General features: G+C 40.3%; 1 protein-coding gene across 7 annotated transcripts in view; it reads right to left on the bottom strand.

The window, feature by feature from the left end:
- PIP5K1C (phosphatidylinositol-4-phosphate 5-kinase type 1 gamma) overlaps positions 1-27,016 on the bottom strand; it is an 85,122-nt gene that overhangs the window by 16,408 nt on the left and 41,698 nt on the right. Inside the window, exons 11-18 of one of the 7 annotated variants that reach the window (XM_075282074.1) lie at positions 26,102-26,186; positions 23,331-23,489; positions 21,663-21,801; positions 21,483-21,512; positions 13,665-13,769; positions 10,857-10,956; positions 2,560-2,634; positions 2,256-2,339 (exon numbers count right to left, since the gene is read on the bottom strand). In XM_075282074.1, the coding sequence (XP_075138175.1) occupies positions 2,256-2,339; positions 2,560-2,634; positions 10,857-10,956; positions 13,665-13,769; positions 21,483-21,512; positions 21,663-21,801; positions 23,331-23,489; positions 26,102-26,186 (777 nt within the window). Of the gene's footprint in view, positions 1-2,255; positions 2,340-2,559; positions 2,638-10,856; positions 10,957-13,664; positions 13,770-21,482; positions 21,516-21,662; positions 21,802-23,330; positions 23,490-26,101; positions 26,187-27,016 lie in introns of those variants that run through there. The other 6 variants (XM_075282065.1, XM_075282082.1, XM_075282101.1 and 3 more) reach the window with 6 other exon arrangements.

Raw genomic sequence — 27,016 nt, 5'->3', positions numbered from 1 at the left:
TCAAGTGCAATTACTACATTTTTCATTAAACCAAGTTTAATGTGAAGTGGTGGAACATAAACTTGAAGTGGATGGACCAGTGATTTGTGTTGTACATTCTACTGACCAACTGTGTGCTCGGCTCTGAGAGGCCATTGTCTCATGTAATGATTGCTGTCATCACGACTGTTCCATAGGCACAAGGAACACCTATGCTTTGTGCACCCTAACTGTAGGCCATGCAGCAATGCTACCATCTTCAGGTCAGCACTAATTTTCCATTTCTGTTCTGAGTATTTGATCATTTCCAATTAGCCTCCATTCATCAGGGACATGTGTCCCATCTAACTCCATCATAAGACCATTTACATTAGTACAGAATCTTTGTGAGTTGATGACAACAATGTGACATTTTGGTGCTGGACAGATCTGGGTAGGTCCATACTTAATACTATAACTAAATAGGCTTTACATGTATAACTTAAAATCCAGATGTGAGAGGCAAATTCCGAGTTCCTACTTGGAATCAGTGTGTTCATTTTAGTATCAATCACATACTTTTCTCTCAGTAGCAAAATCATTGTTGTGCAGTGTTATAAACTGAGCAAAAAAAAAAGGTTTCTAATGAAAGTACAGACATTTTTCCTTTGAAACTTCTTTTTGACCTTTTGCTTTTATGTTCAATCTCAGGGCTATCTCTTAACATCCAACAGTAGTCGGAGAGCATTTTCTTTTCCCATCTTCCTTGATATTTGCACATCATATCTTTGATGTCTCGGTGGAACCTTTTACCCTGATCTTCGCTGACTGATCCTAAATTTTTTGGGAAAAAGTCCAAATGTGAGTGAAGGAAATGTACTTTGACACATGGAGCAACCCAATGCTTGAAATTTGTCCAGCATAATTTACCGACGACATCTTTGAACATATTTTATTTGTTGAGGACGAGAGCCAGGTTTTCATAGCATTCTTTTAAATGCACAGAGTGCCCAACTGGTAGATGCATACTGGCTTCCATGTTCCATTGGAGCCTTGAACTTACGGATGTTCCAAGACTAAAGACTGAAGAGATTTCTGGCAATTCAGTTGGAGGCAAAGGCACTGGCACATCAGGTACTTGAGGAATGGGGCATAGAGCCGATCGAATGTTATCAGGATAAAAGATTAGCTTTTGATTTGTTGCGGATATACCCACGGACATGGCAGGAACAAAAGTAACAATCAGTGGTTTTGCCACTCCCTCCATGTCATAGGAATCCCCAAATTGTAAAGCAGTCTTCTTTCCTTTGAGCCAAAAGCGTAGATCATTGAGTTTTGGTAAAACTTTGTGAGCTAAACATATCAGCCTTGCATGACAGTTTGGTAAAATGTAACAGAAAATGTTTAAACTCACAAAATTCTTTATACAATTATATCTACAGCTCAATTGTGATAAGCATTAGGTCAGGAGTTTCTAAACAGATCTGAATATTATTATATATTAAAAAAAAAAAAAAAAAAAAAAAAAAAAAAAAAAAGGTATTACTATGTGGAGAACTTGAAGAATATCTTGAAATTTAAAGCGTTAGTGGCTGCCTAATAAGTAGAAGAGGAAAACTATTCGTTTATGAAAATTGGTTCTCTAATTGTAGGTACTATAGCTCCATAAAAAAAAAAAAAAAAAAAAAGGGGGAAGAAAAAAAGCTATATTAATTAGTTTTACCATCATAAAGAGCTTGGAAGAGCTTTAGGATACATGCGCATAGTATAAATGCTGTACATTTTCCTTGCATATTTGTACACAAAAAAATTTGCAGCATATTACACAGTGCTCATCAAGTAGTGAGACCAAATCTCATCTGCATGCGTCGGTGGTTTTCAGAGTAGAAATAGAGCCAAACTGAGAATTTTAAAAAACCACAGCATGTCAATTTCTGTAAAAAATATTCACTGTAGCTTTCGCCTCTTTTAACTTAGAAGGGTGAAGTATGTTATGAAATCCATATCAAATTCTAAATGTCATACATGTGGATTTTGCTACCAATTTGAGTCAGAAATCTACCATATCCAGCTAATAAAAGGACTCTAAAACAGACAGGACTTAAAAGCCAAGCAGAGCTTACAGCAGCAATGGTTTTTCACAAATAGGGAACCCTTGCAAACCCCATGCCTAAAAATTCTTCTGTTTCTAACCGATGAGCATAATTTAATGTCAAAAAAACCCTTTTGACTCTTAAATTATCCAAAACAAACAAGTACACGAACAAGTGCTGAATATGCTTCCTTCAGGAACTTACTGTGTCACTCTCCTCGTCCGAGACAGACTGAACCTGGGGGTTATAGTGGAGTGGAGAATAAACCCAGCTCCGGTCATCTGGAGGCTACACAAGTGGGGAGGAGAAAAGTTAAGGCCGGCGAGGAAATGGGAAGAAAAAAAAAAGACAAGAAAATAAGAACAAAATAATTGGATGCATATATGCCAGAAGGGTCTACAGGAGCCTCTAACACTGCTATAGAAGATACTTGTATAAGTCTCAAGTCACATATGGTTACCATTTGCTTTGTCACCTTAAATGAAATGATTTCACGGATCGTACTCACAGAGTCAGTGGATGATGAAGCAGAGTGCATCCTGTTGAGGCGGGGGGAATACACCCAATATCGCCCATCCGTGAACTACTTGAAGGGTGAGATGCAGCCAACACAGAGGTGAGAGATAGATGAATGAAATTACAGAGAATGGGATGAGATTGCCACACATAACATGAAACACAGCCAGGAACAGACCATAACATTTGAAGAGAGTCAGGAGAACAAACTCTTCCACAGAAGAACAAATCTAAGAATTTAAGACAAAAGAAGGAGCCCATGCAAAAAGGAGAATGGCAATTTAAGGACAGATTATTACTTAGCGGGTGAGGACATTCCAAGGCAAGTTTTCAAGACAAAGCCAGGGATGAATTAAAAGCCAGTAGAGAATTGTTACAAATTTGTCAAATTTAGAGGTTTGGATATTATAAAATAGGTTTATGGGATTAAATAAGTCTGGAAAAAATTGAAAAATATGTTTCCAAATTTCAATCATGTCAAAATATTGTTAAAAAGTATAGGGTCAGCAATATTCTTGTAAATTAAATGTTAATAGATCAGCCAGTCACTGCACACGCATGACATGTATATAGCACTTACTGGTGCCAGAATTACACTTCACAGGTAGCTGCATGTATCAATGTCTGTAGGGGGGTAAAATGAAAGCTATAGCCTACACTTCCAGTATCCAGCACACTGCATTATCATAAACCAAAACTTAAACCTGCTTACATATTACTTGTCAATGCTGCCCCCCCCAATTGCTGTGATAAGACTTACAAGAAACCTGTAAGATATAGAAGACTCAAAAGCCACAATCATTCTTTATTTTGTCACATTAAGCAAAGGATGACTGGAGATTCTCTTGTATTGTATAAATAAGAAGAGTTTCACAGAAAGGCATTGCATGAAAATCTTAACAAAAAAAGTCAAATTACAATATACAATGGACCATTTAGGTTGCCTATTAACTTAGTAATTTCCTGTTGTATGTCATTATACTAGACCAAAGCAGTTTACATAACTACTATATACTGAACGCAACACACAACTGGCTCTTGCCAGCTACAATCAGGCTTCTAATACAAACAGGGATCTGTATTAGACATAGCCTATGGTATTCAAGGTAAAGGAAAGTCGCATCTTCACAGTTAAAGAGAAGGTGGTGAAATGCAGGCAAAAACTTTAGTTTGACAAAACGTCATCACATGATAGATATTGAAGCACTCCACATGTATAAAAAAGGTCTGTAGTTTATTCACAGCCACGTCTCTTTCCTCATACAGAACATATACACAGTCAGCCAAACATATACAGATATAGCAGAGTTAACCTGACACATTTTTCAATGACACTTCCTCTTTTTTTTTTGTTTTTGTTGTCAGTGGCAAGATATCATGCTGCAGCAGCTTAAAGAAGACCTCATGTCCTCACATGCAGTTTTACATACCGCTAGAAAGCAGACAGTGCACTGAACAGCTTTCCCTTCATGTGCCCCAGGGCTGGAGAGCTCAGTGCCATTATAATAGCAACAATCTCTGCCCACTGTCAGAAGGGCGTTCCCGACAGTCTAGCTTGGCTGTAAGGAATGCCCTCTGACAATACTGTCCATAGCCCTGTACGGTCAGAGGAGGAGTTCCTTACCAAGTAGCGATGGCACTGAGCTGTGAGGAATGCCACTCCCTGACAGTACTCGTCCATACATAAATACTGGAAGGGCATTCTTCACAGCTTACCGTCACGGCTGGGCTGTAAGGAAAGCTACCTCTGACAGTAGAGAGCTATGGACGAGTACTGTCCGGAGGGGCATTCCTCACAGCCCAGCTAGACTATCAGGAATGCTCTTCTGACAGTGGGCAGAGATTGGTAATGGCACTGATATTTCCAGCCCCGGGGCACATAACAGGAAAGCCAACAGTGTGCTGAATTTAACGCACTGTCAGCTTTCTAGCAGTATATAAAAGCACATATACCCAGGGACTTGAAAGGTCCTTTTTAACCAACTGCAAAGTCCAGGTTAACTCTGTTACATCTGTATGTGTAATGAGGGAGAGATCGCTGTTGGCCAACATCAACCTTAAGTATAGGGTGTCCGGGAAAGTACACAAAATTAAAAAGTGGACTTTAGTTGGTATATGAAGCATTTTTTATTAACGAACATGTGACTGGAAATGCACCATGGTGGCTCTGCAGGTAGACAGAGATGGCATTTTCCTATTCCTCGCTGCGCCATGTGAAAGGAGAAACAAAGAAGAGAAAGTGCTTTAATGAGAAATTGGTTTTCATTGTTTAGGTTTTTTTTTTTTTTAAAGGGGCTCTATCATTGGAAAAGGTCATTTTTAACTAATCACATCCTTATATAGCCTTTAGAAAGGCTATTCTACACATACCTTTTGTATGTAAATTGCCTCAGTAGTTTTTGAATGAGCGTGGTTTTAGTTATATGCTAATTAGCCTTCTCCGTGCACCCTGGAAGTCCCTTCGTGCACCGTGCGCTGTATATACAGCAGGGAGAGGAGTGGTGGTGAGAACTTCCTGTGTGCGGAAAAGGCTAATTAGCATATGAATAAAAACAGGCCTATTCAAAAACTACTGAGGCAATTTACATATAAAAGGTATGTGTGAAATAGCCTTTCTAAATGCTATGCAAGGATGTGCTTTGTTAAAAATGACTTTTCCCAATAATAGAGCCCCTTTAATAAAAAACACTTCATATACCGGATAAAGTCCACCCTGTCATCTTGTGTACTTACTTTCCGGATAACCTATATATGACCCAATGTACCTTGTGACCAAATTCCATAGTTTGCATTTTTTCAAGCCATGTTCCTGCAGATTTCACCCAGAAACTCCACTTCCATCCATACACTTAAAAGGGTTGTCCGGCATAAACTATAACTTTAAAAACTAAGCTAAACCCCCTTCCCCCTCTTAACTTCTAATTCATCCCCCCTTCCCCTTTATATAAAAAAAAAAAAAAAAAAAAAAAAAAAAGCCACGCAAAAGAACTCTGGCAGAAGCGAAGAGAAGTAGACAACCTCCCACACTTGCACAATAGAGCTGCTTCTCTTCTAGGGGACAGCAGCACTCACTAAAGTTATCTCCAGGATGAGAAGACAGGTAAGTATAATGAGGTAAGGAGGGGTTTGGGGGACAGTTAGTTAGCTAGGTAGGTAGGGCTACTAGTCTGCGGGCTATCTTGGGAAACAGGGAGGAAGGGAAAGGAGAGATCTGAGGGAACTGCAATGCATCATGGTAGTTGTAGGCATAGACAGCAGGAAGTTACCCATGTAAACAAATGATGCAGAGGATACCAGAGCTCCCAGAGAAAGCCAGAAATAACTCAAAATACTGCCAAAGGTATTTGGGTGAACTTATTAACCCATTGATAGCATTAACAGACCTTTTTAAAAAATATTTTTTTCAATTTAAGACATGCTGTTAGATTAAATCCTTTCCTATGAAGTGTGCTAAGAGAGTCTTGATTTCCTCACAGCTGCTTACATTGCTATATAGGGAGAGCGGTTTAAACACACCCAAACGCTTGTAGACATTAGGAGTTAGAAATACAAGTTTTAAACCCACCCCACGCTATGGCAATACATGTACAATGTTTCAGGCTCTCTACATTGAAGATCATCTTCCTGTTGAGAGAGAAGACTCATGCTTGGAAACTAGTGAGATCATTCAAGGGTAGGCAAGAGAAGCAGAGGATCCTTTAGTGTAGAGAGCACAGGACACTGCAAATAAGTGAAAATGCCTCTGTGCCCCTTAGGATCACAGTGCCAGTAGACACAAAAACCTGGCTTCATCAGACATTCAAACTGTACAACTATCAATATAGGTACTTTTAAGGACAAATGTCATTCACTGTGTGGGAGGGGTAAGCAGCCCATGAGCCCTGGCAGCTTATTTACCGTAATAGTTTTCTTACATGAAAATAAAGAATCAAATAGCTGGAAATAAACGAATCTTCAGTTGAGCCTCTTCTCTATATGCTGACCATAGACATAAGATTTTGATCTGACAGAGCGCAGTCATTAGCCTGCCTGTACATACAATCCCACTGGCAATTTACCAAACTAACCTAGGAGATTAAGCACATATCTATAACACAAAATGGCAAGTGAACGTCTCTATTCGCCTGATCATGCTGTACATGTCTAGTTTCAGTTGAACAATTCTAACATGACAGATCACTGTTTGATTGTAGTCTGCCATCAGCATCAAAAAGAGTTTACCTAGAATTTGAAAACAAAATTCAGCCAAATGGTCAAGATCAGCTTTTCGGGCAACTTTCATCTTGTCTGTAGTAAACTCTAAAAAGATTATTTGCAACTTTTTATTTTTGGGCAATATTATAAGCAGGTAAACTGTATCAGGGCACATATTTTAGGTCAAGAGATTTAAGAGAGCTTGACTGGTGAAAAGTATGGGAAGAATATGCAAATTGTCTCCCAAGATGTAAACAGGGAGACAGTGCCTCTGTTATGCTGCCCTCTATAGCAAGCACCCTGAACAACATGCCCGACTTCCCAGAAGTCTTCACTGCATGAAGCGAGGTTATAACCAAATCAATTTCTCAGCTACGGACGGCACCGTTTCTGTCTCTTTGGACGTCATCAGCGTAGCTTAGAGAGAACTGATTTGGTTTAAATTCCCTTGGAGTGGAGCAACTATGGCTGTATAAGTCTCCACACACCTGAGAAGGTGGTCTCTCCCTAAGGATAGACGTTATCCCCATAATCTGGTCTCTCAGCCTCTCACTTAAACCAAATCAATTCTCTCTAGGCTGTCCAAAGAGACAGAAACGGTGCCGTCCGTAGCTGAGAAATTGATTTGGTTATAACCTCGCTTCATGCAGTGAAGACTGCTGGGAAGTCGGGCATGTTGTTCAGGGTGCTTGCTATAGAGGGCAGCATAACAGAGGCACTGTCTCCCTGTTTACATCTTGGGAGACAGATTTGCATATTCTTCCCATGTTCTCTTGCAGTGGAGCAACTATGGCTGTATAAGTCTCCACACACCTGAGAAGGTGGTCTCTCCTTAAGGATGGACGTTATCCTCATAATCTGGTGAAACGTATGGTAATCTCAAAAGGCGTTTGAGTGTTAAAAAATTACAGGGAAGACTGTGAACCTCAGAGGGGACAGTGGCTTGTGATGACTAGATCGGTACAGCGAGGTGAAATTTGTTACAGGAAATTACTTTGTTATGGCTTGCCTTAAGGTTATGTCTGCTCATTTTCAGATTAGAAAATGGCTGTTCACAGCAGGCATGCAAAGAGCCAGCTAAGGGGGGACAGATGAATAAACAATGAAAACCTGAATGCGAAGAGGAAACTGTATTAGGATTTAACTAGAATAAGGACAATGGAAGTGGCATACTATGGAAGACACCTACTCATTTTGTTGAAACCAAAATATAGGTTTCTAATGAAATCGTGAACTATAGGTATTTTGCAAGTATATAAAGCTCAGCACAGACAAGTAATATCCAAGCTGGTCATTTACTACACACCAGTTCACAAATAAGTTTCACTTCCTGCAGTTCTACATGCATCTGAACGGTTACGGCAGACGACATACAGCAGGCTTACCAGAGCAGACAACAATTAGGCAGGGTCTCAGAACTGAAAGGGAACCCATCAGCTGCAACTCGCAACAAACCACCTCCGGGACCTTAAAGCAGAGCTTCAATACAATCCCCTTGTTATGATCATGGTGGTCTCACTTGTGAAGAAAAAGCCTTCAATGGGTAAAAGCTCCCTATGCCTCAAAATGTCTCCTGTTCTCTGAAAAACATACTTGAGTACAAGGACATCAAAGGAGTCTTTCAGAATTTCATAGCCAGGTCTATAGCCTACATAAAAATCTGCTGAACTGCACATGTTAGAGTATGGAATCCCTGCCACAAGATTTTGGAGGAGGAATCTAGGCAAGTCCTTTTACTAAGAAACCTAATCACAGCTCAAGGGCTGTTTGGAAGATTGGAGAGCTTGGCTATCACTTGACTCCACCTCTCTGACTTTAACGCACAGTTGAATAAGAGTAGTTTTTGTTGGCATGGAGAGAACGATAGGCCATAAGAAGGGGATTGTTATGAAACTGCAACTACTTTAGAAGGCAACGATGATGGTTTGGTGAGTGAATTGCTGCAGACAGGTTCCCTTTAACAACAGGACCCTTTCAAATCCATCTTGGCTGGCAGTGTAGTTTGTGAGTACTGTATTAATGAAAGATCAACAAGAGAGGATAGGGTGTATTGGATTTTTTTTTTAGCACATTCTATTTAGCTCTTTCCCAGCCCCAGTGAGCCCAGAGTAGTCAAAAATAAATGAGGTGGTCTCTCATAGACAACCTCATTTCAAGCTGCAGCGGGCTGAGTTTAAGGGACCCACTAAAGACAAAGGCAGGGAAAAAAAAAAAAAGTGTACAGGGTATTATTAGGGGTATCAAGATTGGTAAGGTGCCTGGCAGATGCTGAACTCTACTTCCAAATGCATTTTCTGTAAAGCCAGGGATGTGTAGTCAGAGTTGAAACCAAAGTTACTGACTCCAGCTTCAAAATAAAATGATTTTTTCATATAAAATTATTGATATTTTATAATTAAGTTATATTTAGAATTAATAAGATGTATAGATTTTACATATTCACATTCTTAGGAATTCTTCACGAATGGCTAGAAGTCATGGGTAACGTTCAAGCAGGAGTTGGACTGAGTTTCTATGTGGAAAAACCAAGGAGTTAGAGTAGGTGGTTTGCCTTACCAACTTGAAAGCCCTGCCTAGAGTAGCGAGCTATCTTGTGTATGGCTCTCTTAAAACAGGACTGGTCACCGCTCCTGGCATGTCTGTTTTAGTAAATACTTACATTTTCCACAAAAGAAAAATTTAGGTTTTTTTTAATTTTATTTAAGATATCTGCATTGTGCGGCATAAACTGACAACTGACCAATAACATTCATCACATCAATAGGATGTGTGCCTACACAGTCTAACCCTGAGTACAGTGACTGAACACTGAGATTGTGAAAAACCCACTCACAATTGCGCCCCTGTCCAGAGTTCGACATTCCACCGGGTTTCTGTCCTCAGCCCCGGCAAATCTGAACAGGGGATGGAAACCCAGCGGTCAGCTTTAAAACCATTCATTTCAATGGGTTTGTAATGGTGACCGCCAGTGTCCACCTGTGGCCTGTCTGCGGAGAAATCAGTTTTGTTTTTTTTAGCCTGACACAAAGTCAGACATGCAGGACTTTGTGTCCAGCTAAAAAAAGAAAACGGTTTCCCTGTGGAGAGGCTGCAGGCGGACACTGGCGGTGACCTTTACAAACCAATGGGTTTTAAAGCTGACCACCGGTTCTCTGTCCCCTGTTCAGTTTCGCCAGGGCTGAGGACGGAAACCCAGCAGAATGCACACACCGGACACTAGATTCAAGTGTGAACACCTCCTAAATAAACTGAACAACAGCAATAAAAATAAAACGGTCCAGAACTTCATAGGAAAGTATTTAACAAAACCAACAAGAAAGGATAACGAATAGGTAAATATAGTGCAGACTAGTTACATCACCACTAGTTACAACAACAGTTACATCTTAAGTTCAATCCTTTCCAAGAAAGAAAGCAAAAAAACCCCAAAAAAAACCAAAAAAAAAACCACACAAAACAATATGATACACTGTGTAGAACCTGGAAGCCCTACCCTTTTCACTGGAATAACATGACATCTCTTTTGTGTCAACCTGTCAAATACCGAAAACCATTGTTTTTCAATGTAATAAATACGATAATACAATGATAACATAAGAAAAAAAAATTCAAGTTTACATTCTATTTTGCTTTAACTGCTTTGTCTTGCATGGTGTATAATGAGCTGGCTACAGAGATGGTTCTTGAACTTGGTATTAGATAAAATCTAATATGTATCCAAGTTCATTAATATGAATCTCCAAAAATTAAATAAACACAAAAAGCACAAAACAAACAACAAAAACAAAATATGATAGGTGACAGCTCTAACTTCCCACTTTGAATCTACTGTCAGAAATTTTTACAGAATCAATTCGAGAAAGATGTGAATAAATAAGAGTATACAAAACCCAAGATACTCATCAAAATCTGCATTTTCAACAAAAAAAAAAGTATACATTTTCATTAAACTTTGTAATGATAATGTTAACATGCTTAAAAAAAAAAAACCAAACAAACAAAAAAAACAAAACAAACAGTTTTCAATGTCTATAACAGTCTTTCTAGACATTAGGCATCTAAAGATTGTTTTTTAGAAGCCTGAAATGCACTTACAAAATAAATGTCTGTCACGGGTACCTCATCATCTTCCTCAGATCGCTGACTGCCTGTTTCTTCAACTGGGCATGTTCTTCTAGTACAGCCTGAGGCCTCACTGTAGAATGAAATAGCTGCAATAAATTCCCTTGTAAGAGATTATATATATACACAAGCTTCTGCTCGCGACTTCCTATACATGGACTACAGAATTGGGTCCAGAGAGAAATAAAATAAAAAATAAAAAAATAAATAAAAAAAAAAGGTGTGAGTAATAGAAATAAAACAATTACTGGGATAAAAAAATTTGTCACCCATGATATCGCTTGCGCTGTAATATAGAGATATAGCTGTAGTTTTGACGTTTAAGTCATTAGGTGTTTGATACGGTAGTCACATTTACATAGTTTTTTTTTTGGGACACACATATGTTAAGTTAATATCCTACTAATATTATAAATGTGAAAGTTTGTACCGTGTCTCACCGAAAGTAGGACCCCCCCGAAAGTAAGGCATGCGGGGGTTTCTGTTGAATTGCTTAATATAAGGCACCCCCCGAAAATAAGGCATGCCCAAAAAATCTCTGCAGCCGACTGAACACTGTGCGATGTGCACAGGAAATCCGGCTGCTGCCTCTGCTATTGTGTCCACTGTCCTTGCTGCTGTATGATGAGCTCTCCCAGCTTATCCCAGAGGCAGTAGCCAGCATACAGGAGAGGCAGCATCAATGAAGTGAGGATCACTAAGCCCCGCCCACGAAAGGTCTGCTAAGCCCCCCCACCCCGAAGGCTCGTTAAGTCCTGCCCACCACTGCCAGGACGAACAGCAGCACCAGCGCTACTATGCAGATAGGAAAGGTAAGTATGATACCTTCCCCCCCCCTCCCCTACATACAACTGGCAGTCATGCTGACGCTCCGCTAAGGAAGTGCCGGCATGACTGCCGGTTGTCATAAGATGTCCCCCGAAAATAAGAAAGGTCCTATATTTAGGACGACAAGTTAATATAAGACACTGTCTTATTTTCGGGGAAACATGGTATGTAGCAGAGCCGACACGTGGACACAGGTAGATCACCGCCAACCACATTTGGCTAATTATAAGCGGCTCATCTCCAACAACAACCCGCAGACGAAGTCACGGGCAGAAGCTAGTACTCCTATAGAGGACATTGTATGAGCTATTATTTTCCGCCAGTAATTGCAAGTTTTGGGCACTCGATACTCTTGAGCAAGCGACATAACGCTGACCATGTGAGAAGCAAGGAGTGCACAAATGAATTTCTGCCACTTTCACTATTTGGCCCTAGGACTTCTATAGACTAATATGATGGATGACCTTTTTTCTTTTTTTTTTTTTTATCCCATTAATTTCTTTTTTATTACTCATGCATTTTTCATTTCTCTCTGGACCCAATTCTGAAGTCGCGGGCAGAAGCTAGTATTAACATAAATTAATAGGAGTTGTGAAGCCATGTCATTTACCGGGCTAAAAAGTATTCTGTGTCTTTATCCAAAAATCCGTTCAGCAGTTTTCAAGCTCTGCTACATCTGGCAATTTGAATGAAAGGGCAGCTTCTGTGTTATCTGTGTGTTTACATAGAGAGATAGCAGAGCAGGCTTTATCAGCAAAACTGCAAATAGCTGAAATCTCATGCAGTTTAATCTAGTATATGAACATATATTCATAACAGTCGTGAAGCCATGTCATTTACCGGAATAAAAATTAGCCTGTGTGTTGATTGAGGTTACAAACCATCTATGTGCCCAATGTTATCCAAATCCGTTCAGCCGTTTTAATATTAGTAGGAGATAGGAGATTAATTCTACTAATATTATAAATGTGAAAGTTTGTGTTTTGGATGTTTGTGTGTTTGTTATTCAATAACACAAAAACGGCTGAACGGATTTGAATGAAATTTGGCACACAGTTTGTAACCTTGATTAAAACATAGGCTATTTTTATCCCGGTAAATGGCATGGCTTCATGACTGTTATGAATTTATGTTCACATATTATATTAAACTTCTCAAGCAGCAGCTTATCTGAGGTTCTGATAAAGCCATGTCTGTCATCTCTGTATGTAAACACTCAGATAACCCTTAGTCCATTCTGTACATGCATTTGCATATTATCTGATCTGCTCCAGGCAGTGCTGACACACTGGATGGGAAAACAGCTTTAATCCAAATTGGCAGTTTGATACTTTTAAACATGCTGGGAAAAAGAAAATCTAATTTGTTGTAAAATTCTAAAACGACAGCTATGAACGTAGCCAGAAGTGAGCAGGGTTCTCCTCAAGCAGAGCCGACAGGAATCATCGGTACCAACACCACGCTTGTTTTATGGTGTCCTAGCGAGCTGATGAGATGCCGGAACAATCATGGGCACAGCACAAGGAACGAGTTTAGCGGCAGGCCAACTTGACTACTGCTGAAACACCAGAGCAGGCGGATTATCAACGCCAACAACACGCTTATTATATGGCTTCCCAGCGACCTGCCAGAACAATCACAGGCATAGCACAAGGAATGAGTTCAGTGGCAGGCCAGCTTGACAGTTGCTGGGACGTCATAATGAGCGTGTTGTTGGCGTGATGATCCGGCGTTTCAGCAACTGGAGAGATGCCGAAACAATCACAGGCATGGCGTGAGGAACAAGATCAGCAGCAGGGCCGCTTAACGCCAATGACACGCAGACGAAGTCATGGGCAGAGGTTATTATGTGTGTCTTTTTGGGAGGGGACTGCCCTCTACAAGAAAATTACTTATAGTACCTTAGGGAGCAAAGTCCACAGGGATACTCCCCCCCCCCCCTTTTCTGCTTACCCGTGTTTTTCCTCCTCTGGTAGAATCACAGTATCAGATGGTCTGGGCTCCACCTCAACCGAAACCTGTTGAATGTCTTCTTCTACTCGGGTTTCCTCATAGGTCCTAGGCAAAAACAAAGCAAAATATAAAACACACAGCTAATTCTAGGCTTTGGGGGAAATTCATTAACACCTTGAAGGACAAAACTGCCTTAAGCACAGCGATTTTCCAAATTTACAAGAAAATTTCCAAAACACAAATACTAGAAAAGCCTATATATTAGCAACACCCCTAAATCACCCCATTTTCTAAACTACACCCCTCAAATAATTCAAAACAGCATTTGGAAACTTTGTTAACCCTTTAAGCATTTTGACGAAAATTAAAACAATAAGGAGGTGAAATTTAGACTTTTTTTTTTTACATTAATAAAATTATTTATTGCTAAAATAAGAATTTAATGTCATATATGGATGTTTGGGCACAGTCAGAAAAAAAATATACAAGTGCTATTTGGTGACAGTAAAGTGGAATCTTCTAAGAACCTCATTTTGAAAAATGCACCCCTTAAAATAATTTATCAAGGGTTGAGTAATAGTTTTATCAGATGCGAATACACAACGGATGGCGAAAAGTTAATATGTAGGTTGAGCGGAGTTCATAGAGTAAAATTCTCTATTTTCTCAGTTGCAATTCTTGAGTCTTATTTTGTTTTTGCATCAACGTATTCTGAGAGGCGTAACATTTTTAATTTTCTAAAAGGCTTATTTTTACAGGATGAGCTTTGCTTTTATTGGTACCATTTTGGGCTACATGTGATTTTTTTTTTTATCCCTTTATACTCCGTATTTTGTGCAGAGAGATGGCAAAAAAAAAAATCATTACTTCTGGCATTTTTTTTTCTCCAACATTCACTGTGTGGGTTAACTAATGGTTTATATTTATTGTAAAGTTTATTAAGGACACAGTGATACATGTGTACTGTTTTATATAGTTTGGATTTTTTTTTATATATATATATATTGTATATGGGAGAAGAGGTATTTTATTAGGTGATAGTTTTTTTTGTTTTTTTTTAACCACTGAGAACTTTTTCACTTTTTTTTTTTTTTTTTTTTTTTGGGGGGGGGGAAGGGGGGGTGTCTTAAAGGTGACTTTGTCATCTGCAATGATCATCCAAGGAGGCTGGAAGGTAAAAACCTGAATATCAGAAATCCTTCTAGTTGATGTTATTTCCAGAAGGATGATCAATTTAAGGGTTATTTAATACATCCTCAATGGGTTTTTAAATGGCTGCATCCAAGATGTTTATCGATGTCTGTTTGTAAAAAATAAATATATATATATATATATATATATATATATATATATATATATATATAGATATATATTTATTAAATACAGAATCATATGATTATTGGGTACAAGGGTGTTGTATAAATATTAGAAGTGATAGGTTTATTACTGGCCAGGAGACTGTTGACCACCTTTTCAGACAGACCTCTATTAGGCTGGAGCCCCACGGGCCGAAAACACTGCTGGAAAATAATCAAAGTTTTATAGTACAGGCAAAGTGGATGGGATTCAAGAGAATTCCATGCCCACATTGCGGTAAAAACCGCGATGCGGACATGCTGCGATTTGCAAAACCAGCGCAGTTTTGGAAATCATAGCATATCAATTATATCTACAGAAATGCTGGCAGTTTCCCCATAGATATAAATGTAACAGAAAGTTTGCGGAGGAAAACTCTGCGAACTTTCTTTTTAAAATGCTGCAGGAAGAAGTGCGATGCATTGCTTTTTGACTGTGGGTCACCTCGTGAGGCCTTAGTCTTAGACAGTATTACATCTCATGTTCCAGGCCATCAGCTGGGTGAAAAAAAAAAAAGAGGTCCCTGGTGGAGGAGATGTTTTCTCCAGGGTAGGCATCAAGGAGGGGAAATTGATATTAGGAGCCAAGGCTACCAATCTCTTTGTGGCTAGTTTGGGGCAATGAGGTCCTGTCTTCCTGATCTTTTTCAGTTTCTGGGAATCAGACACGGGGGAAGAAAGGTAAAGTCCATGTCCCAATGGTGACAAAAGGCAGCTACCCAAAGAGGCTGATCTAAAAGTCTCAAGGAAAATTTTTCCACCTGCCTGTTGCTCGAGTCTACAAAGAGGTGTATTCATGGAGACCCCCACCTCTCTGCCATTTCTTAGCAAAAGCACCATCCTCCCTGCTAGGCAAAAGTTCTGCTGAAAAAGGCCGTTCTCAAATTTTCCTTCCCTTGCAGATGGACAGCTGATAGACTAAACTTTCTTTTCTGTGCAGATGAAAATTGCTACTGCAAGAGCTACAGACCAGATTCCTCAATGGTAAAACAGTTGTGGCATTGTCTGGCAGAATTCTGACATGAGTCACTGACAGTCTGTCCTGAGCTCACAAAACTCCTTCCCTAGGTCTGCACCCCACCCCCTTTTATAAATGTTCTTTACTTCTTTTTGATACTCTCATGGACTGGGAATAGTTTTGTTTTTTCTTACAAATATATCCTTCAAACATTACACCAGAAACTGAACTTAATTCTCTAAAGACCGCAAGACCCATTGCAGCCCTTACGGCTTTAACTGGAGAGTCTGTGTCCTTAGTAGGAAACAAAACTCTGCTAAAGGTGTCATCTGCAGACAAATTGAAACCTAGACTAATCTAAACCTTCAGTTCGCTCTTCTGAGTCAGACTTATCAGATATGCTAGATGGACTGGCCCTTTCACTGTGTGGAGGATGCTAGCTTATGCACGTCCTCCATTTTGGATTCCTTGCAGGGCCATGCCTGTAGCCATCTTAGATTCCTTTTTGTTGTGTCCAGATAGCTCACCCCATCAGAAACCTTAATGGGATGTGCCTCCTATTGTGCCTTATCCAATAGCCATGAGCCAGAACTATTACAACTTTACAGCCAATCATGTTATGTTAATTATACTAATCCCACCTGTTCTCGGTCTATACAAATGTGTAACCACACCAACAATGTATTTAAATTACCTTTTTCCCGCCATTCAATCAGAACCCACTATATACACAAAAACTGTGTGAGTGTGTTTTTCTTTAAGACGTCTTATACCGAAAAGTCACAGAACCCCAACCCATCCACTCGCTTTAATAGCCAGCCATCCACTTCAAAACTTCCGGCTTGACCGGAAATAACAGAGGCCCCATGAGAACCCTATGTAATAGCTGGCCATCAGCAAGAAAACTCCAGGCCAGTGCACTGCCAAGGCTGTAAGTGACATAAAACAATAGTTGAGGAACAAATGATAATACCGAGCAACCACAGGAATAGATTGTTAATACAATACAAGGAAGATTGGCAGCAGCAGTAATTCAATCCAGAACCCCTTAGGGAACAGAAGATGCAGGAGAATGACCGATGGATATGAAGAAAACCGCGCTACTCTCTTGGGATAAACCAATACACGCACTTTATTCCACTTTCTTAAAAACACGACGCTACAACACAGCGTTTCGGGGATTCCCCTTTTTCAAGTGTCACAAAACACACAATATACCCTAATAAAAATAACAAATGGCATAATAAATAAATGCAACAGAAGGCAAAATAAATAAAAATACACATATGCATATAAATATATAAATATATAAACATATAAAAATAGGTAGAATGGCAGGTCTTAAATATGAATGTTCCCTTACACAAGTATTTATCGTTGTTTGTCATTAATCCAGCAAAGTCAAACAAAGTTGCTACCCCAGCTATTGGTGATAGTTGTAGCTACATAAAGTGACCAACTGTAGTATAATGCAGGTCAGCAAATGTTCTAATAATAAAAGAGTAGGGTAACCAAGTATTTCATAGGCATGGCTCAGACAATAATGAAATATATAAATAAATTACTGTACCAGACAAGGAGTTAGGAGCATGAATCAGGAGCAGGAGCTTCCTTGTACGAGTAGAATGTGATGCACAGCGTGGAGTGTATGGGCTACGTGTGTAACGCGGGCTTATTACACCTGGGCGGGCTGGAGGGGAGGGTCACGTGCCAGGTGTTGCTAAGAACTCCCCGTTACTTACTTAGAACTCAAGCCTGAAGGTCATATATTATACAATCCACATAATGACTGTGGATTGCAGAGACATCCAGCTTATTTGAATAAAATTGGATCGCTACTCCGAGATGCTCGTGTCTAGGGAGAGCGGTCGGGCCCGCTCGTGTGTTTAACCTAGTGCGCATGCGTATTGCACGGCACTAGGTTATGGGAAAAGCCGAGCCGAGTCGACGAACGACCGCTCGTGTGTCGGGTTTAATACGCATGCGCGTACTCGTCCGGCCGCATAACCGGCACTAGCAGTACACTGGCATGTCCTGCCTATTGGATTCTAACGGCAGTTAGTTTAGACGGATGTCAATTAGTGTGAACCGCATACTGACATGTCTTGCCTATTAGATTCTTACAGCAGTTGTTTAGATTGATGTCAATTAATATAAGTAAAATACTAAGGGCCATTTAAGCCTCTATGGAGTTAATATTTAAGCAAACCATAACATGGAAGCAGCGGACCCTGATGCTGCTTTACAAACCATAGATATTTCAGATGTATACACATCATTCTGATGAATTAAAAGATTCATTGCCAATACAATATTATTGTCAAAGAATTACATTTAAAAACAATTATCTTTTTTAACAAAAGTCTTGGTCCTAAAATAATGACATTTGTAAACATCCACCTAATTATTAGTATGAATATAATAAAAATAGTAGTGTAATAGTGAAAAATGGACAAAAAATTAAAATTAGAATAAAAAAATTCCATAAATATAAGAACAAAAGTTAGAGTGTACTAACATAGTAATATATCAAGAGATTTTTCTAAAAACTGAGATCATAGTGGTTACTCTTTACTTCTCTATGCTTAACAGCCAACATGTAATATATAAACATATAATAAATATATAAAGGGACTTAGTAGGAAATATCCTCCAGGGCTTCATTAAGACCCTCAGGATGGAGGGTATTTAATTTAAATATCCAAAACATCTCTTTCTTTTTTAGTGCCTCGAACCGGTTGTAAATGCTGGTAGGTATTTGTTCGAGTGGAGTTACAATAAAATTGGAAAAACTGCACCCATGTTTGATCTTGGCATGTCTGGAAACACTATGCTTTTCGTACCCGTTGGAGACATTGGAGCGATGTTTCTTAATTCTGTCTCTAAGGGACATTGTTGTCTGTCCTACATACTGTAGGCCACATGGGCAGCTTAGAATATATACAACGTATGAAGATGAGCAGTCTAGTCTCGATTTGATAGAGAATTTCTCGTTTGTGGATCTACTGGTAACCTCACTTATATTATGTGCTATATTCAAACAACTAGGTTAAACACACGAGCGGGCCCGACCGCGGTTCACACTAATTGACATCCGTCTAAACTAACTGCCGTTAGAATCCAATAGGCAGGACATGCCAGTGTACTGCTAGTGCCGGTTATGCGGCCGGACGAGTACGCGCATGCGTATTAAACCCGACACACGAGCGGTCGTTCGTCGACTCGGCTCGGCTTTTCCCGTAACCTAGTGCCGTGCAATACGCATGCGCACTAGGTTAAACACACGAGCGGGCCCGACCGCTCTCCCTAGACACGAGCATCTCGGAGTAGCGATCCAATTTTATTCAAATAAGCTGGATGTCTCTACAATCCACAGTCATTATGTGGATTGTATAATATATGACCTTCAGGCTTGAGTTCTAAGTAAGTAACGGGGAGTTCTTAGCAACACCTGGCACGTGACCCTCCCCTCCAGCCCGCCCAGGTGTAATAAGCCCGCGTTACACACGTAGCCCATACACTCCACGCTGTGCATCACATTCTACTCGTACAAGGAAGCTCCTGATTCATGCTCCTAACTCCTTGTCTGGTACAGTAATTTATTTATATATTTCATTATTGTCTGAGCCATGCCTATGAAATACTTGGTTACCCTACTCTTTTATTATTAGAACATTTGCTGACCTGCATTATACTACAGTTGGTCACTTTATGTAGCTACAACTATCACCAATAGCTGGGGTAGCAACTTTGTTTGACTTTGCTGGATTAATGACAAACAACGATAAATACTTGTGTAAGGGAACATTCATATTTAAGACCTGCCATTCTACCTATTTTTATATGTTTATATATTTATATGCATATGTGTATTTTTATTTATTTTGCCTTCTGTTGCATTTATTTATTATGCCATTTGTTATTTTTATTAGGGTATATTGTGTGTTTTGTGACACTTGAAAAAGGGGAATCCCCGAAACGCTGTGTTGTAGCGTCGTGTTTTTAAGAAAGTGGAATGAAGTGCGTGTATTGGTTTATCCCAAGAGAGTAGCGCGGTTTTCTTCATATCCATCGGTCATTCTCCTGCATAAAACAATAGTTGGCCCATCGCAGAGAACAAAAGTAGTCTGAGAGCCACAAGCCAAAATTGCTACAGGCCTCGGGAGCCAAACAACCAACCCCCAGGACCGTAGCAATAGAAATAGTCAGCCATCACATACATTGACACTCCCCCCTCGCCCTCCCAAACCACTTGAGTTCTTCCAAGAAGGAGGGAAAAAATAACAGGAGCCATGGCAGCTGGACCTAAATGACGCAGCAGCACAGAAGAGATCACAGCAACAGTTTGGATTTCAGTCTGCATCAGAAGAGGACGGAAGCCTCATCAGTATCAGGAAGGTAAGGTACTACTCTGTCCTCAGGCCAGGGAGTGTAAAGGAAAAAAAATCTCTTGGAGGCATGTTCTCCATAGAATCACAGTCACAGATGGGTGGACCTAGTCGAAGAGGTGCTGACATGGGCTTTGATAAATAGTAAGTTGTAAACACTAATATTTAAAATCAAATATAATATACATATGTAAAGGTTTCATTTCAGTCATCTTCAAGAAGTATAGCAATGAGCCAGTACAGACTAGGTGGTATTTTGTAGCATTATACAGGGTTATGTCAACAAACTGGCCTCATAAAAGCATAGGATTCTAATCATAAGCTGTCAGAATTGTGAATGCCACTGGACAAAACTTAGCACAGGAGAAGCTAAAATGAGCTTTTCCCACAAATACCCATCAATTGTCAATTGCCACTGAGCAGAGGGTAAAGAGGGTGAGGAACCTTGAAATTCTTTTTAATAAAGTGTACCTCCCATTCAAAAACAACTTTTCATAACAGGATCCTATCATTCTGAAGGATGCCCGCTGCCACAAGAAAAATGGCCACTTGGCACTTACACAGTATATAAGCGTAAATTTTCTTATGGCCTGTGGGCATGCGCAGTAGGCTCTGCCCGACGCCTACAAGTTTCAAAGCCTGTGACGGAAGACGACACAGGAAGAGGATGCTCCTGAAGAAGATAAAGGCGGCTCTGAAGAGTTCTCTGGCAGCATTGGGGACACCCCCAGTGCTGTGAGCGCTGGGGCTCGCCCCCAGTGCTGTGAGAGAACTCATTTGCATAACGGGGAAAATCAGGATTTCGGGCGAATGGTGGCGCGGAAAAGACAACGAAACGTAGGAGAAGAATAGCCTTTCTTAAGGCTATTCTGACGTGTAATGGGACAAAAAAAAATTACTTCTGAATGATAGGCCACTATGCAATAATGACGCTCTCAGTTGACTGTTCTGATGTAATGTTGGGGGTTTTAAAAATTGGTTATTGTAAATGTGCCTTACAAATGTCTGATATGTGCATCCCAAAAGAACCACTAAGCACATCCTTCTGCCCATCCATCTACTCACGCATTCTTATTTATATATAAACACACATATGCACACTGAAGACAACACCTACCTGACATCATATCCTGATGATTGAGTACGCCTTCTATGAGAAGAAAGACAAAACTATTATACACTGCAGATGCAGATGTTGCAAATCACATGGTTCAAGGGGTTCTCCATCCAAATAAAAGTGCCCAGCCTGATTATTATCCTGCGGTTTCATTGCCTTATGAAATATTGAATAGCTCACCGATAACGAGGGTGTTCTGAGGTTTCAGACGGAGAACGTTCTGGAATGGACAAAGAAGTGGAAGACAGAGTAGTAGCAATAGAAGCAGTAGTGGCCTCCTCAAACGACGGAGGTGTGCAGGGCAGTAAATCTGCACGACCTAATGAAGCAAAAGTAAAACAAAAACATATTGAACAAGAAAAACAAAAATATGTAGTGTTGAAAAACATAAAAATAAATATATTAGCCATTATCTTTTATTTTTACAGTGGCAATAATCCAAAATCAGCATTCACTTATCAGTAATCATTCAGTATTTGTGTTCAAAGGGTGTCAGGTTTACTACAATACTCTGAATACACTTCAAAGGGATTTTTCAGGTTATAGGTTATCAATATCAGATCCGTGGGGATCTGGCACTTGGGATCCTCGTCCATCAGCTGTTCATAGCAAATGCCAATGCTGGAACTAAAAGAATAGAAATGGAAGCACAGCCCTGTTCTCCATGTAGTGGTCAAACCAAGTCACTGCAGCACAGCTCCAACTCAAAGCAGCATCTTAGCTGCAAGTAAGTCACATGAAATGCCTGCTCAGACATTCACTGGCTAAGGCGGATTACAACTGCAAGCTTACTCATCACAGTTTCTTGAAAATTGCTGCACCTGAGAGTGATATTTCACTTCCTTCATACTCCTGTCAGAATAATGGAAAGTTGCAATACATGCACTCAGAGCTGGTAACCAAAGTAAAGAGCACAATATTGCATGCTCTGTACATAAATAAGGCAACAGTAATGTTGTATACAAATGAATGCGCAAAAATGGAATCTACACGTAAAACAATCAACATAAATGGCCAAATATGCAAATGCCTGAACAATAAAGAACACTGAACAAGCCAAATCACATAGATCACAGCATCACAAAAAAGGACAGTATACTACCAACCAAAAGGATAACCACGCCCCACACAAGCCACAGTGTCACACAAAGATGCCAGATAAAAAAAAAAAAAAAAAAAAAAAAAAACACTGATCAAGAGCCACAACACACTAACCAATATTCTGGATGGAAGTGGCTACTTGTGTAAATATAGGGCTTTTATAAAAGGTTTTACCCAAAACCTAGAAAAGTTGGATACTGACGACCTACCAACATGCGATTTAGCTTGTTAAGCGTTCTTTATTTTTCATGCGTTTGCTTTACATGTAGATTGCATTTTTGCACATTCATTTGTATACATCACTGTTGGCTTATTTATATGCAAAGCACACAATATTGTGTACGTTACTACATTTTACAAACAGGAAGCTGCATGCAGTAAGGAGCTGCATACACTGTAGCGGTGGCACCAGGAACTGCATCTATTCAAGTGGTTCTGGCCATGTACCTGGTATACAGCTTCCAGCAGGTGAAACAGCTGATTGACACGTGGTTATGGTGTAAGACCTGATACTGATGACCTATCATGTGGATCGATAATCAGTTTCTAACTTTGCTAGGTCCTGGAAAATCCCAATGACACTGTTACTTTTTAGAACATCTACCCAACATTTAAGTACATGTAAATACACAGTGTAAAGCACCGACACACTATTGTTCCCCAAACTCACGTGGCCAGACGACAACGTGCAGAATTAATAGACTTCCGATATTACTTGATATTTTGGCTGCTGACTGACAATCTTACCATCATCTTCTAATGTAGGGTAACTGCGCACCCCACGCAGATCATATTTCCCTTCTTGTTCTGTAGGAAGTTGTCCTGCAGAGAATGCAGCAGATGGTCCTAATGGTCGAGGTGCCAACAATGTACTCCGTCCCTTCTTAGAAGGAGAGGACTTCAGTGCTGCAATGATAAAAGAAAGGCTTTAATGCAGTGTTAGAGGAAATGAAAGAGAACCTGTCAGGGTAATTTAGGATACCAAATTACCAACAGGTCCTTATGGATCTGAAGTTTAATTTTACAAATCGCCTTATTGTAAAGCCATCCCATGCACACACTGAAAAAGGAGTTGTCACAGTTTCTTAGTGAAGCCAAAGGAGTACATCTTGGCTTCAGTGTGCATGAACTAGACCTTGAGTGCGTGCACAACGAAGCAGAGGTGTACGTCCCTGCCTTAAACTGAAGAACTAAGCAAACACTGGGAGCAGAAGAGTCTGAAGAGTCTAATAAGACTCATTGGAATCCACATCAAATCAGCAGCAGATCCCACTTCTTACACCAAAAAGAGGGGGGGGGGGGAAATCCAAAAGTGAAAAGCTGCTAAGAGCTGGACGGCTGGAAAAAGGAAGTCTGACTCGATCCCTTTTCTGAAACCTGAATAGGCGCTTGTACTATTGAAATTTTTCATGATAGTAGTCAATAGTACAAGTACAAATAGTAAACTTTGCAATATATTTTCTGAAGGGAAAAAAAATTAAAATTATTTCCCTCCACCTGCACTGATCGCAGCAGAGCTTACAGTTCAGTCAACTGACGTTTACAGAGAGAAGAGGGAGAATAAGCTGTAAATGCGGGACCCTGAGAGAAGGTAAGTTGCTAGGTCAATCAGACGGAGGCAAGGATATTAGCTCTCAGTTGTAGTCAGTTTATTGGAGGCAGTTTACACAGTCCACAGAATGTAAATCAAAAATAGCTTTCTTCAGCATAAGGATAACATAAAGGAGCTTTCTTCAGCAAGGTACAAAAATGAAACAACAAAAACAGTCCTTACTTCAGGATGTAAAGAAGGTAAGTCCTCAGGCTTTCCTCACCCACACACAAGGTGAGTTTTAAGATTTTATCCTCCCAACACACACAGGGCAGTGTGTACACCAGGTTTCTCCTCCAAGAGACGACCACACCCCCTCTTCCCTTGAGCAGCCTCAGCTCTTTTACAGCTGATCCTTGGGTCACCTACCAAACCAGGACTGGAGTATAGGCCTGGGTCTATAACAATTCCTAAATCCTGGACCCATACTCCAGGCAGTCACCATGTGGATACCAGCCACCTTAGTGGAATGTACCTGCCATCTACCACTTTTCCATCTGCCCGTTTACAAAGCAGACAAAAAGAATTGAGATAACATGCTTCAGTTGTAGCTTCTAGTGATTGTTCTCTCTCAAAGAGTTGGACTTTCAGTAAAACATTAATTGATCTTGGTGTCCAATAGAATCTACATCCGCATCTCCTTATCACTCTGCCCTTTCCTCTCCATAGACTTTAATGGGAGTAAAGTGTGAATTGTGAAAACAATGCAGGGCAGTTTGGTCCCGTAGGTCTGTTGTCTTCTGTCGGAAGCCTCTGTTGCACTGCCTGTGATGTCCGGTGTCCCTTCCTGAGGCCGCCGATTGACCTCAGTGGTCATGTGACTGCTGAGGCCCATCAGCGCCTTCAGTGGAAAGGACACCGGACATCACTGCCGGCGAGGAATATGCAGTATTATACACCGGTATGTGCCCTGGTGCTGGAGATATAGAAGCTGTTAATTTTCATAGACTTGTACTGTCAGAGGGAGTGATCCTTACCACCCAGCGATGATGCTGAGCTGTAAGGCTCGCACTTCTGACAGTGGGGAGATATCAATGCCAAAATTATTGGTGACAATATCTCCAGCATTGGAGGACACAGCGGTAAACTGAGTGTGCCAAATTCAGCACACTGTGGGCTTTCTAGTAGTATATACTACAGCACATAAAGAGAACCTTTCACATCCTCTTCTAAGTACAGCATATTCCAGTTTATATCTAAACCTTGCATCCTTTATGTTTCATGCAAGACACAATCAGCTGACAAACTTGCTTGCCAGATAAGCAGTAGGAGATTTTAACTTGTTCAAATGTTTTGTAAGCAGGCTTCTCCACATTATTGCCTTTCTTTTCTCTCCTTAAAGGGGTTGTCCAGGCAAAAATGGACAACCCTTTTAAAATTTTAAACAAGCTGGGGGCAGTGAAAAAACAAAAAACGCATACTCACCTGTCCCCATTGCTCCGGTGTCCTCCTGCGCCAACTGCTCCCGTGGCATTCTCTAGAAATCACTGATTGGCCTCAGCCACCAATATTACACAATGCTCCACTACTATATTTAATCTGTGTAGATACTGTTGAAATCGCTACCTGCCACCTGGAACAGCAGGACAGCACCCAAAATGTGGGGATTGTCCTGCTCAATCCAGGTTGGCTGAGTAGGTCCTCACTGCCACAATATCTAGAGCCAATGCGCAGTTTACCCTATGGTTAAAGCAGCCCTGTTAGGAATGAACTTTCCTATAAATGCTGTATTTCGATAACTGGCCTGTTAATAGGGCTAAGTAAAGATACTAACACTGATGGGAAAACTACCTTTTAAACACCCTAAGAGAAGTTGTACCAGTTAATGGAACCCCCAACTTTCAATAGCAGGCACTGTTGCTGAAGGATTATTTTAGAGATGCAGACACTGGTCTGTATTAGTGATCTAACAGCCAAGGTTACTTACAAGATGTTTTTCGGAACACTGTGTTGGTCATGAACTTAAAAAACCGTTCAGCGTAAAAACTGGGCCGGTGTACAGACACTGTGTCCTAAAAAAAGAAAATGTACCTTTAATAAGGCGGTCTACCACCTCCCTACTGCCAACAGCGTGTTACAGAGCACATTACAGTTGTAAACAACATACCTATGTAACAACTTTGAAGTCTTGTGTAAATGAGGGGATTGCTGAATTGGTGGCAGCACTGGAAGCACTGCCCTTGCTCCTCAAGTAGTATGTGAGAAGTCATAACAGTGGGAGGATCAACTCAGGCAGATGGGGAATAGTACTGGTCTGAGTGGCAGGAGCAGTGCTCCAGGGAGCTGAAGGCATGTCCCCAGTCCATTACCTGCCTTAATTGTGTAAGACTTAAAAGTGTTCACAAAAGTGACATACATAGCAAAGGTATGATATTTATCATTGGAATGTGCTCTGTAACAGAGTAGTGACAACAATGTGTGTGGTTAGAAGTGGTAGACTGCTTTTAAGCTACATCAAATCAGATATTCATATAAAATCACACACCAGAAATAAGGACAAATTTTGCACTGAACAACCGCAAGATTGCTGAATAAGGGAGCTGGCAGACTGAAGTGTTAAGATTAGCAGTGGGGGGTATAGAGGGGAGTCATGCAGGGGACTGGGAATAAGAGGGAGAGCCATGCAGGGGAGATCTTGAACTAAATAATGAAGGGCTCATCACATGAACAAAGAATGAATATGAAAGAAGAGGGTACTTCTGGTTATGTGTATAAACTAGGGAGACTATTTTTTTTTTTTAAATCGAATTCAAGCCTTTTTTTTTTTTTCAATCCTAGAAACAGTAAGAAAATACAAAAATAAGGAAGACAGTTAAAAATAAATACATATGCTATATAAAAG

This window comes from Leptodactylus fuscus, chromosome 1, assembly GCF_031893055.1.
Source record: "Leptodactylus fuscus isolate aLepFus1 chromosome 1, aLepFus1.hap2, whole genome shotgun sequence".
In the NCBI taxonomy this organism is placed as follows: Eukaryota; Metazoa; Chordata; class Amphibia; order Anura; family Leptodactylidae; genus Leptodactylus; species Leptodactylus fuscus.
The sequence above is the reverse complement of the archived record's forward strand: the minus strand, read 5'-3'. Positions and strand labels throughout refer to the sequence as shown.